Genomic DNA, 14394 nt, shown 5'->3' with positions numbered 1-14394 from the left:
ATCTTCGATCAAAGGACTACAATACCAAAGGTTCTAAGTAGAGACTAAGAGGGGAGGAAACTATGACCAAAGATCTTCACTCTAAACCTTTCCTTCTGCTACGGTTTTGGGAATGCCTTAAAGTTTTAAATGAACCAGCGGCCATGAATAATCACAAACTGACTTGAACTCTAACATATACCTCACACAAATGTTGGAACTTAACTTCGTACCCTGTCATGATAATTTAGGTCATTCATACAAGCTTGGGAGATCCTTCCATATCTTGTGATGATGGGAGTGAGATCATGCTCAGCTTTGGCATGCTCAAATCAGACGGTATTAACTAACTATAATTAAATACTCCACTGGGAACGATTTCGAAGAGACATACAGGGAAAAAGGAACAACACGTACTCTTTCTGAAATGAAAGAATAATGAAAATTAATATCAGTACTGAATAATCATTCATGTTGCTAGAAGAAAGAGGTTTTGGATAGTTTTATCTAATAATTAGATTACGAATGCTAATTACATATCATAAATAAGGCGTAATTTATTAATGATTAAAATAATAGACTTAATACTAATCCAAAAGTACTCAATAATTAAATTCTAATTATATACTTATAATACTTTTTAATGTTACTATCTAACACAGGTATGTTAATATCTCTAAATAGATTAACATATTTGATCTCTGGTTATATATATATATATAAGAAAATATTATTATATCTATATACCTGTAGTTTAAAATAATATAAATGATATTATTATGTGTGTGTGTGTGTGTATATATATATATAAACTAGTATTAAGTAATTATTAATAATTTGGACCTTCAAAATAATTTTTAAATGCTATAAGATAGGTGATTTATTATGAGGGATTATAAATCAGAAGGATATAGGAATTAGCATTATTTTAAAGAATATAAATATTTGACAATATGATACATTGCTTAAATTATATCTTGAGTTGATGTGATAATATTTCGCTGAATATTAATGCTTGTGAATTGGTTGAATATAAATGCAATTCTTTTGAATAGGAACTATATCTGGGCTTGGGATTTGCCCAAAAAGGTAACTTTTGTATCGATCTGCAGTTGATTATATTGATAAGTAACTATCTTGTTATTATAAAGGAGGGGAGATATCTGACTTGAACAATAAAATTGATTCTCCATCCGCACCCTTATTGGCAAGTTCATCTGCCAATGAGTTACCTTCTTGATAAATATGACTGATATTGATCTCCTTGAAATGCTCTATTAAAATTAACACTTCTTGGAGTTTCAAATTCAAGACCCAATTTGGGGTCTTTTTTTGTCTGATAGCGTTAAGAACGACTTGAGAATCGCCTTCAATGTGGATTTTGGGGAGGCTTAATTTAAGACAGAGCTGAAGACCCTTCTCCAAGGCTTCAAGTTTTGCCACGTTATTGGAAATAGGAGGAAGGGGGGCAGCTAGCTTTGCTACCCATCTGTCATTCTCATCATTTAAAATACATCTTACCCCGGCTATACCCAGGTTCCCTCTTGCTGCCCCATCAAAGTTCAATTTGTGCCAACCTGGGGGTGGAGGGACCCATTTACATTTTGCCCTTGCCTCTTTATTGCTTGCCGCATACACCAGTGGTGGATTGATAAGGTTGGACCATAATTTCTTCATAATTCCATCCCAATATGAGAAAGATCCTTCCACATGCGTTGTCTTCCTCAGATATGCATTCATTACTTCTACTATTGAAGCTTCTAGATTTAGAATAAATCTACCTAGATTTCGCTCTTGATCTTTAAAAATACGACAGTTTCTTTCTTTCCATATTTCCCATACAACTATGGATGGGCAAATATTCCAGAATTTGCTATAGACCCCATGTCCCATATTTGTGGGCCATGAACATAGGATCCCTTTAAGAGAATTCTATAGAGGGGTAGCCCAGTTTAGTCGGGACTTGAGCCATTCCCAGAAATTTTGTGTGAAAGGAAAGTTGAGAAAGAGATGATCAGCATCTTCATTGTTCTGTTTACACATGACACACCAATTAGGACCATTTATACCAAATCTAGCGAGTCTGTCTGGTGTTAAAGCTCTGTTCTGAAGGGCAAGCCATAGAAAGAAACCGGCCTTAGGAAGACAAGCTGTATCCCAACACAATTTTAATGGGATCTCCACTGAGTTCCATTGCTATGAATGAACAATAGCTTGATAACCTTGTTTCACGCTGTATAATCCATCCTTTGAACCAGCCCAAATAAGACTATCTGGCCTTTTGGATTGTTTTATTTTCCTATTCGAGATGATCTTTTTGAAGGCTACAACTGATTCAGGATCAAGATCTAAATCATCTATTGACCGCCATCTCCATCGAAGTTCCCCATCAATCAACTCTTTAATTTTGTAATCTTTGACCTTACTACCCCACAATGATTTTAGCCTTATTATTAGGTTTTCTAAATTGGGAGGTGTGTTTAAAGGGGGGAGCCCATCCCAGGAGTCTTCCCAGAACAAGGCTTTATCTCCTGCAACCGCATCCCACGTTAGGTATTTGCTGATAATACCCCTGCATTTTACCATGAAATTCTAGCATTCTGACCCTTTCGGCAAATTTCCCATTCTGAACAGCGATTCCGGCTTCGTTGGATCCAGATATCTATGATATAAAATTTTAGCCCATTTGTGCTCATGTTCTTGGTATAATCTCCATACAAGTTTGGCTCCCAGAGCCTCATTTTGCCATTGTGGTTTCCTCAATCCTAAACCTCCACATTCTTTAGGTTTGCATAAATTGTCCCATTTAATGAGAGTGAGTTTCTTATCATTTTCCTTATCCTTCCAAAGGAAATTCCTAAGTTTAGATTCGAATCGCTTGGACATCAAATTTGTGAGAGGAAGACATGCCAAAGGGAAAATTGGGATGGCTGAGAGGACAGATCGTATCTTAGTAATCTTACTAGCCTTAGAGAGCCACCTATTCTTCCAACTTCCAATCTGCTTATCCACCTTTTCAATCGTATTCTGCCAAACTTTGATGTATCTCGAGTTCTTTTCCAAGGAGATACCCAAATACTTACAAGGGAACATACCCTTTCTATATCCCATAATTCCACATATCTTGTTTTCCATTTTTGGAGAGGTGTTCGTAAAGAATATTTCGGATTTATCTTTATTAACCTTCTGCCCTGAAGCATCCATATAATTTTGAAGTATATTTTTAAAACCCATAGCTTCTTGGATCGAACTCTTGCCAGGTAAAATAGTGTCATCTGCATACTGTTGATGGGTAATGTTAGGGAGGTTTCTGGTAATAGAAATCCTTGAAATCTTTCGAACCTGATAAGCATAGGAGACTGCTCTACCAAAGGCTTCAGCCATTAGAATGAAGAGAGAGGGAGATAGAGGGTCTCCTTGCCTAATACCCCTGGAGATTTCAAAGAAACCTTCAGGAGTCCCATTTATGAGAACATAAATCTTCGAAGTTGAGATAAACTTAAATATTAGATTTACCCATTGACGTGAAAAGCCAAATGCTTCTAGAACTTTGCATAGGAAATGCCAATCAACCATATCGTAAGCCTTTTGTATATCTAATTTCATAAACATACATGGTTCTTTATCTATGGCAGCCGAGTGAATAGCTTCCTGAATAATGAGTATGCCATCCAAAATAGATCTACCTGGAACAAAACCTGTTTGTTCCTCATAAATCAATTTTGGCATAATTGCCTTGAGTCTATTGGCTATAACTTTTTAGAAAATTTTGTAAATAGTGTTGCATAGAGCTATAGGGCAGAAGTCTCCAGGATTTTTCGGACATTCCTTCTTAGGGATAAGTGTGAAGAATGAATAATTGATTTCAACCAGCAAGGATCCACCATTTCTTGACGCTTTAATTGCTCTCCATAGGTCTTCTCCAAGTATATCCCAACATTTTTGAAAAAAGAAAGCTTGAAACGCATCTGGACCTGGAGATTTGTCTGGACTCATATTAAAGACCACAGTCCTTACCTCTTCCAATGTTATTGGTCTATTTAGATTTTTATTTTCTTCTGCCATGACCAATTTTGGAATAAATTTGAGCATTCAGGCCTGTGCTTCCCTATTAGACCCTTCATAATTATTTAGTAAATTTTTAAAGTGAGAGACTATCGTGTCTACAATTTTTGTAGGATTTTCTGTACGCAAACCCTGCGGAGTCGAGATACTAGATATCTTCTGTAGAGATCAGTTCTGAATACTAGAATTGTGAAAAAATTTTGTGTTTCAATCTCCCTCTTCCAACCATTTCTCTCTGGATTTTTGTCTCCAGAAGGTTTCCTCTTTGGACAAAATATCTTCTTGTTTCATGAGGAGCTCTTTTTCTAAAGTATATTTCTCATAATTCATGCCATATTTTATAATTTCCTGGTTCAGGTTTTTCAGTTTATCTTCAACTTCCAACTTTTCTTTAAAAATGTTGTTGAAGTGTTCTTTGTTCCACCTCAGAATGTTTTCTTTCAACAATTTTAGTTTCGAAATGAAAATGAACATTCTGGACCCAGCGAAGTCCGCTTGAGTCCACCATGTCTTAATCAGTTCTAAAAATTTCGAATCCTGAAACCACATCTTTTCACACTTAAAAGGATTTCTCTGTGGTTTAGAAGGTTCTGAAATCTCCAAACATACCGGGAAATGATCTGATCCTGCGAAGGGAAGAATGGAGGATTGGAAGTTCTTATTGTAAGAACAGATATTTCCTACAATAAAGAATCTATCGAACTTTTTTGCAATATAATCGTTATCCTTTCTTCTATTATTCCACGTGAATATACCATTGCTTGGAGGAATTTCTAATAAATTAAATTTGTCGATCCATACTTTGAATTCTATTGATGATAGCGAGAGATGTTGAGTACCCCCTATTTTCTCATTTAAACTTAAAATCGTATTAAAATCACCTCCTAATATAATCGAACAATCTTTGTGTTCTGAAATAACCATACTTAATTCAACCCAAACAGTTTTTTTTCCTATTGTATTATTAGGACCATACACATTGATTAGGATGAATTTTGTATCTGATTTTAGGCTCTGTATACTAGCACACATCCAATTATTGTTATTAACTAAATAAGTTAGACTAACTTTCTTAGGGTTCCAAACAATTCCTAAACCCCCCGAGGCACCTATTGCCTCTATGAAGATTGAACCCCACATTCCTAACATTTTGTTAAATTTGTCTCCTTCTGCTTTATTTAGTTTTGTTTCCTGAATTAATATTATTTCTGAATTAAAACTTTTTAAATGTTGTTTTAATAACCTTTTCTTGCTGGGGGCATTTAGACCCCTAGCATTCCATGAAGTTATCCTCATGTAGTCTTAGGAAGGCACTTCCCCTTCCCCATGTTTAGGAGTTCATCAATTTTCCTCTATTCTCTAGCTAGGCCTTCAGCCTCACGTAAATCCTTCAGTGATCTCCTCCCCCTTTTTCCTTTCGGCTTACCATATTTTGGAGAGGTTATACCTTCCTGATTCATTTCTATACCAAGCTCTTGCTGAAATATACCCAGTTCTTGTGATGTTGGACAAATGCATTCCTTTTTTCTTTCAAATTCTTCCATTTCCAATTCTTTGTATATTTTACTCCCAAGGCTGTCCTCCTCCAGTTTTTTATTCTCTCTTTCTCCCATGTTTGTCCGTTCACCTACCTGATTGTCTTTTGACTTCTTCTCACTCTGTTTGTCCTGCTTCCTTGCACTATCCTCCATCTAGATCTTTATCATATCCCTTTGGAGATCTTTAGTAGTATAATCATCTCCTCCCAGTTTGATAATTTTTTGGATCAGCCTCTCTTTCTGAGAGGTAGTACTCTTATATAAATTATCAAAGTCAAACACCTTAATAAGTTCCTCTGATAGCTGCTCAAGACTGTTAGCCTCAACCTCTGATAATCCAACCTCTGGTATAAATTCTAGGTCCTCATTTAAAAATTGTTGAAAGTCTTTAATGATAGAGACTTCTAGTCTTTTGCCATCATTCTGAATCTGTGACTGAATCTCCTCTGGGGTGAACGGCGAGGAAGGATATCCATCTGGTGTCTGCCAAAATTTTGAAGTTCTTCTAGCACCTTCAATTTGCGGGGTGGTTAACTCTGATTCAGGGATAAGATCAGTGTTCAAATGCTGAGAATCCTGTTTTTCTACTCTAGAAGCTGCTTTTTCCATCCACACCTTGGGAGAAGAGAAAAGCATGACATTTTCTGCTTCACCTATATCTTGATTATCTGTTGATTCTGTAATGCTGTTTTGTATCTCTCCTTGTCCTGCAGTATCCTTGTTCCCATCAATCTCCTCCTGATATATGTATATGTTAGGCCCCTTCATTTTTTCTGATTTCTGATTGCTTTCTTCATTTCCATCCTCCTTATTACATCTTTCTTTATACTTTGCAGGAGCCTCATGCCTTACTGTGCCTTGCTCAAGATTTTGGTCTCTGTTCCAAATCCCATCTGATTTGCATGTTGTTTCATGATTTTGACCAAATTTTTCTCTATTGCCTACCTCAATTCTGATTTTTACTAATTCTTCCTTCTCCTTCCATTTTCTATCATCCTGGGCCTCCTTCTCTGTATGATTCACAGAATCCAATTCTAAGGGAGGGAAAACTTGATCTCCCAAATTCTCCTTGTTTGTCCTATAATCCTTACTGTCTGCTCTGTCTAATAATTCATTTCGCTCTAAGGCCTTGCTTTTTTCCTTGTACTGTCTAACAGTTGGCTCTTTCATTTTTCTGGGGTGCTCTCTTCTGTCATTTGGAAGCTGAATCTTAATTCCATCAAAGCCCCTTTTGTTGGTCTTATGTTTGTTGTCACATTTTTCTGTTCCCTTGAGTTCCTTGTCATTTTTGCTACAAACACCATTCTTCAATACTCTTGTATCCTTTATTAAATCTGCTTTTGAGATTAATAGGGTACCTTCTCTCTCATCTGGCATCATTTTTATCAATGAAGCCCTCTGTTCTGCCTGAGAATTTTTTCCAATCTGAATCTCTGATCGGTAGTTTCCTGAATTTTTATTCCTTTTGACTAATTTAGAACTTAGTCCTGGGAATTTGTCCCTGAAGTGTGATGTGAGGGGAAGAACCTCAGTTCTGTTATTATTTTTAATTTCAGATTTCAGTATATCAATGATCTTCCCTTTATACTCTTGAAAGGTTATATCATATGAGGCTTTCCTGGTAATAATTTTCTTTTGGAACTCTGAAGTGTGATTAATATTAAGTTTGATGAGAATTTTAATACTGTTACAGCTAAAAAAGGAAGCATCAATAGCAATAACTACTCCTATTGCAGAGCATATTTCATAGATAATATCAACATCACATAGCTCCGGAGGAAGAGACATGGAATACCATAATGGGATCATACAATCCACCTTATCAATATGAAATTTAGGAACCCATTCAACAAATTTGACACAGAAACCTTTAAAGAAACATTCCGAGACAACAATAAACTCATTTTTAACAGACTCTTCTTCACATTTTAAAAACAAAACATTTTCATGATGGTGAAAGATACTTACCTGTTCCTGGCAATTGTCCGATAGCCATTCCATTAAGAGATGAATGTCTTTGGAAGGGCCAGTCCAAATTGCGAAGATCCCTCTCTTCAGACAGTCAAACCAAGAATCTTCAACATCATCAATGGTGATGTGAATTGATTTGTCAAGGGGGTTTGGTTGCAGCGATCCAAGAGAACAATTAGGGTTAGGAGAAGGGGATGGGTTGCTAAGCCATTTATGAGGGGGTATATAGATTGGAGAGGAGGCTGGTTTTAAATCAGATTTAACATCTGGAAGATTAAAAGGAATTGAAGCGCTTCCTGGAGGGGACAAAGATTTGAAAGAATTTGGAAATACATATTTAGTCATGTTAAAAACCCGGATCTGGTTATAGAGATGTTCTACCATAAATATAGGCAACTGGGGGCGCGTTCCAGATAGGTTTTTGATATCAGAGGAAGCTTCCGCATTGATTGTAAGTCTTTGAGGCCCTTCTTTTGGACAGAAGCGGGTGGCCTCGACTACTGATTTATCTAGAGCCTCGAATCTGTTGGCCATAGGAACATCGAATCTTACATCCATTTTACCATATTTTAGGTTAAGAAATTTGCTCTGGTTCGCTGGAGAGCTTCCATGTCTCGCTATTTCGATGGCCTATGCATTTCTGGAGAGTCTCTGTTTGTTCATCTGCCCTCGATTTGGGCCTGGATAACTGATTGAAGTTTTCGCTTTCGACATTTTTCCAACATAAAAGATAATCTCCTTAGTCAATCGATTTAAAATCTTGCATACTATTTTCACCTTGACAAAGCATTTACATTTAAAAATAACTCCAAACCTATTTTTAGATATTTCTAAATTTATTTACCCATTAACAAAAAATTACATACACAAATACCTCCGAATTTGCAACCTAACAACAATAAACAACTAAAAAATTGCTATTTACTCAATCTAACTAAGCCCACAAATCTATTGGCCACCAAATCCAAACACTTTCCTCCTCAAATCCAACAACCTATGAGTTTTTTGGGTTCCTTTTTCACTTTACAATAAGGAAAGGAGTTCTATGGAAAATGACTCATTCAACATATCCTCTAGCAGTAGGGAGATTCATTAGCAATGTTACATATTTGTTTGTGCCCTTTACAAATTTGACTATTTATAATGGAACAAATCAGGTCACTAATGACTATGAGATCTTGAACCCTTTCTTATTGTGAACCACTCAAATGTTCAAATTGCAGGAAGATATTATGAATTTACAAGGGAATGTATCTCTCTAATATTGAGAGATATAATAATGTGAGAAGAACTCAACTAAAGATTCAAAATATTACTTTTCGAAAAACCAAACTTTGTTTAATCTTATAAAAGTTTCCATGTGTAATGGAAAAAAAAAAAAAATAGAAACTGTAAAAATAGTCTTGATCAAAATTTATTGTTGTGCAATCATGCCCTGATCGACACAAATAATGCATAATGAATTGGAGATCAACCTTTGAATAGAATGCATGGATAATGAATAAAGAATAGAAGATCAATCTTTATAGTGCTTGATTTGAAGATTTATGTAGTCCCTAATTCAAGAATATAATCTGTGTGATCTGAAGAAGAAAGAATGCTTAGTGTGCAACAAATATGAGAAGCATTGCTATGAGCATGAGAGTAGAGACACATTGCTAAGAGCACCAGCATGGAAATTCCTTGGTCAAATGCATCATATACCCACTAAGGCTTGAAGATCAAACACCAGATAGTTAACCAAATAGAGAAAAATGAAAATAGCCATAGATCAAGCTATAAGTAACTATTTCCACCAACGCTTCGAGTCTTCAACACAAAACTGCATTTTTAAATTCTTATTCATTAGTACCAATTTACCTGGTGTTAAAAGTGCTCTCAATAGATTGAAAATGCAATGACATAATCAGTGAGAAAAGGAAATAAATACTAACGACATCAAGAGTGGAAGCCTAAATCCATTTACATTTGCCATAACCACACTTTTTACGAGACCACCAATCTAATGTAGCATAGGAAAGACATATGATCCCAACTGTGATGAGCATAGGAAAGACATATCGTAAATATCAATCTTAGGCCTACACAAATCATGCTCTTCCAACACTCACACATTCACATAAATTCATTTTATTTAGATTCATAGCTCATGACTTGGCTCAACCCCTACTTGCTGCTATAAATGTTGCATTTTTTAATCATCTTTCTAAACACATTTCATTTAAAATGCAAATAGGTTTAAGGAGGAAACTCCTTACATTCATTCAACTTGTACATGATTTGCAATAGATTTAAAAGTCTCACCAGAGTCGTACATCCTGATGTAATGTTGGCCCAATCAATTTCTTGAAATTTGCATTCTCAAAGATGCGTAGGGTGAACTGCAAGAAAGTCTCGTTTCCAATATCTGTTATGATCACATTGTGACTAGCGACAAAACAACAACAAACCTTGATCGTCATTTATGAATGGATACTTTCCACTATCACAACTCAATACTGGAGGATTGTTAGTTTTAGACATGAGATAGGTTTTGTATGTGTATAAAAATTAGCAAGGCAAAGCCTATGGGAAAATTAAGGATAACATCCACAATCCTTGTAAACGAAGCTTTGCATGAAACAAGTGATGACTATAACACCATGTTCTCATGTTGTTGCTTATTAGTGTTTTCTGCTTAAAACTAAGCAGTTTTATGTTCTCATGAGACATTAGAATTGTTAAAAAAAGGAGAATATAGAATCTTCTCCTTTTAAAGTGGAGCAGCTATTTTGTAGCCAGTGAAATAAAGCTGGGGAAAAATGTGGGGAGCTGAAAATAGGCAGTCGTTGCTTATTAAAAAAACTACCGTGTGTCTTCATAAAATTCTTTTCCTCCTTTTTGAACTATCGAAATAATTAGTTTAGATTTTTTATTTTAAAATTAATAAAAATCATTGCTTAAAAATCAGCAGTAAAATAAGCAGCTGCATGGGGCCACTACTTAGCTCCACAAATTTCTCCTATAAAAGTTGAGCAGCCACTCCTAACTAAAATACGCTAAGCAGTGGCATGAGAACTTGGTGTAAGACAATTAATGTTTGTATGTTGGTACTTTCGCTCTATAGGAAAAGCCTATCCAGTTAAAAATCAATCATAAATTATACTAAATATAGACTCATTACTATATCAACTATAACATTATCATAAAATATTAATATTAATATAATCTTAATTATCCATCTATTAGTAACTACATTAACTTTTATATATTTTCCCCCAAGTTTTATTATGCCTAACAAATGTTAATTTACTCAAACCAACGGCACTCAAATTTTCTCTCTTGTAAATGTATTTTCTCTCTATTTTGTTTGCTTTGGTTTTTCTTTTGGCATGACCATACCTCTTGTCTTTGTTTTGCCTTGTTTATCAAAATTTTCTTCTGAATTTTGGTTTGCATTATCATGTGTTCTTTTTATCTTTTGATTTGCGTGGGGCGAGGAAAGAGGTTGATACTGCATGAGCACTAGCAGAGGTATTATTATGGGTTCTGTTAATTTGTGCCTTACATTAATTTGTATCTAAACTTTTGTGTGGAGGTTTTTCTTTTGGCTGGGAATTACCTGTAGCATTTTTGTACATTCAATTTTACTTTTGCTGGTGACTATATGTACAGATTGGGAATAATAATCAAGTAATCGCGATGATCCTCCTCTTACAGCATTGAAAGCACTGGTCACTTCCGTTTGCTTGGAAGGCAAGTTTTAGGGTTTCAAGCATTTGACTGCACAATTATAATGTTTCTGTCCAATTATTATAAAGAGGGGGAAATGATCCTTAGCTTAGGTTCTGTAGTTTTTAGGGGTTCCTCTGTTTTTATGGTATCACGAATTGTCAAACTCCCAGGTACATGTGCTTTCATTTCATTCTGCAGATAGTACAGTGAAAGATTAACTGCGATTTCATACAAGTTTTTGGCATTTGCACACCTGCAGACCACCTGACTGGACAGGACAATGTTTTTCATTTTATGGTCTGGTCTCTAGATCAACTGTTATATTATATGATCCATAGCAAGTCAGTAACAGGAAATCGGGTAGTTTCCTTTAGAAACGTCTTTTAAAGGTTCTTACGCTTGCTTGGATTTATTGATATTTACATTTGTATTTCTAGAAAAAGGTGGTCAGGCGGCCTAATTATTGGCTTTTAAGTGCTTTTTCATTTTTCTTTATTTGGGCTTTTTAGGGCGCTTGATCTTGGTCTGGGAAGATCATTCGGGGAGGGGTTACAAAGAACAAGATGAAATTATTATCATTGAGGCTCAGAATCCAACAGATGATGAATCGGGGATATATTATCTGAGGTTGATCTCAGTAACTGTGAGTCTTAGAAATTTATGCCCGAGAATTAGACCAACTTCACTGCTCTCCGATTGAGCCCCTATTCTTTGGTGTATCCTTTTTACTTCACAACTTGAATTAGGTATGTCTCCTCATTTTTTTCACTGCATTTCCTTTCAATTTAACAAGATCGTGCTGTTGTGAACTTGCTGCCAAGTACCTGCAGCTGACAGATACTTTTGTTATGCTTTTTTTCATTGAAGCTAATTGCCTTCAGCCTGGATGCTTAAAATTGCTGGATCCTGATTGTTTTCCAGAATATCCTAATTTTGTAGACAAAATAAATACATAAGCAACAATAAAAAATCATATCACATTCATTTTGATGTGTTAGATTGATGTACAATAACTAGCACAATTCAATTCTGTAGTGTTTTTATGTAGACTTGAAGCTATAGAAGTAGAACTTAAACATATGGATAATTAACACTTTCACAGTTGTATAACGAAAAAAATTCAGATTAGCAAGTGTACACACAATAGTAAGACTAGCCTATTTCTGAAGAGCCTACTGGAATCAAGTACATTTTGTATTTGAGCATCTTTTATGGTATAGTGCTTTCAATTTCCAAACAATTATTATCTCTACTTTTGCAATTTACATCTGTACACAACTATAAAACTATGATAGTCTTAACATCAATCATTCTTGAATGGCTTATCCCTATTATGTGCATTGATTAGACATTAGGATTGCCTTATTCTATGTCTTATAGTATCATCCCAGGTTTCTTGTAATGAAAAACATAAGGTGAAAAGTTGTCTGTTATATATATCAAAAATCTTATGGACAAAAATTATTCAACATCTGGTAGATATCAATACTAGCTACTGAAATCATAACAAAGAAGAATAAATAAAGTAACCCATATAATCAAGCATTAGTTATTCAGTTTCTTCCTTGGCTAAAAGTAAAAACCTTATGAATTCACAAGATTTGCAGAGAGAAAGATCCCCTAGAAGACTAGTGTTCATGATGTAGGGCTTGCTAAATTTTTACATCACCATTGCTCTGAATATCAATCATTCTTGAATGGCTTATCCTTATTATGCGCATTGATTAAACATTAGGATTGCCTTATTCTATGTCTTATAGTATCATCCCAGGTTTCTTGTAATGAAAAACATAAGGTGAAAAGTTGTCTGTTACATATATCAAAAACCTTATGGGAAAAAAATATTCAACATCTGGTAAATATCAATACTGGCTACTGAAATCATAACAAAGAAGAATAAATAAAGTAACCCATATAATCAAGCATTAGTTATTCAGTTTCTTCCTTGACTAAAAGTAAAAACCTTATGATTTCACAAGATTTGCAGAGAGAAAGATCCCCTAAAAGACTAGTGTTCATGATGTAGGGCTTGCTAAATTTCTACATCACCATTGTTCTGAATATGAAATCTATCGGAATTACTAAAAACCTAAGTTACCAGTTCGGATTCTCATTCGTGTGTGGGTTCGATATTCGAGTTCGACATTTGCTTGATTTTTTTTTGGGGATGGATTCAATTCGTTTTGGGTTCGTTCGTACAAGATTTTATTTTTAAAAAGAAAAATTATATATATGTAAACCTAAGTTACCGTATTCGTTCTGGCAACTGGAAATTCACAAGTCAGTTTGTTGCATATGCGAAGTCAATTCGTATTCGATCCCAAATCGCAATTTCACCCTAAAATTCAATGTCAATTCGGTTATATGGACCTGAGTTGAATATTGGTCTATTTTGAACGAATGTGAAACCACTCGAGTGAATTTAAAACAAATTTAGTTTTGGCTGACTTCAATGACAATAGTTTTGATTTGTTTTATTACTATTATAAGCATAATGTAAAGACTAACGATAAACTTAAAAAGTACGACTTGTAAAGTCAATTTTGCAATTAGACCCACAATTTTGCCATTAACGACAACAACACCCAGGCTGAGTCGATTGGTGGAGCTGTGAACACAATACTCAAGCTTCACCATTAACGACAACAACACTAGTCACCATTGGAGGCAGCGACACCAGTCACCATTGAAGGCAGCAACACACAGGTTAACAACAAAGGTACCAGTCACAATTCATAGCAGTGACACCAGTCACCATTCACGGCAAAGGCACACAAGTCACCAGTCATTCTCTTTTCAATCTAGCCAATAGAAAGGAAGGTAATTTGCCTTGGCATTTTAACCTCACTTTGATTTCTTACTGTTGGTATATTCAGCCAACGTATCACTTCTTATTGCACATAGCCTAGATACACTGTTGCATGTCAAGTCATGGTTAGTTCAGTTAATAATGTTACTACCTTGGGCTCTTCATATTTTACTTATTCTATCTGATCAATGATACACTAATGTATTGAATTGAATTTAGATGTGACTGCTGTTAAAGCTTACAACAACCTTGGTTTCTTTATAATTTGCTTATTCTAGCTAAATTGTACAAACACACCACGCCTATGCTACTTTATTT

At 35.2% G+C, this 14394-nt stretch overlaps 1 protein-coding gene and 1 long non-coding RNA gene across 3 annotated transcripts; one reads left to right on the top strand and one right to left on the bottom strand.

The window, feature by feature from the left end:
- Positions 1 to 1911: 1911 nt before the first annotated feature.
- On the bottom strand, positions 1912 to 2565 carry LOC149566625 (uncharacterized). Its single transcript, XM_089816507.1, has 2 exons — positions 2202 to 2565; positions 1912 to 2129 (listed from the first exon to the last, which is right to left on the bottom strand). The coding sequence occupies exons 1-2, from the start codon at positions 2563 to 2565 to the stop codon at positions 1912 to 1914; spliced, it is 582 nt and encodes a 193-aa protein (XP_089672633.1).
- An 8326-nt stretch (positions 2566 to 10891) lies between these two features.
- Positions 10892 to 12264, top strand: LOC149566624 (uncharacterized). 2 transcript variants are annotated; one of them, XR_016362263.1, is made up of 3 exons: positions 10892 to 11066; positions 11208 to 12013; positions 12135 to 12264. It is a non-coding gene; the product is annotated as an uncharacterized LOC149566624 (long non-coding RNA). The 2 variants fall into 2 exon arrangements; XR_016362262.1 differs by having other exon boundaries at positions 11208 to 12264.
- The last annotated feature ends 2130 nt before the right edge of the window (positions 12265 to 14394 follow it).

This window comes from Cupressus sempervirens, chromosome 3 (assembly GCF_028749045.1).
Source record: "Cupressus sempervirens isolate cs-2001-9-10 chromosome 3, ASM2874904v1, whole genome shotgun sequence".
Lineage (NCBI taxonomy): Eukaryota > Viridiplantae > Streptophyta > Pinopsida > Cupressales > Cupressaceae > Cupressus > Cupressus sempervirens.
This window is presented reverse-complemented; position numbering and strand designations above follow the sequence as displayed.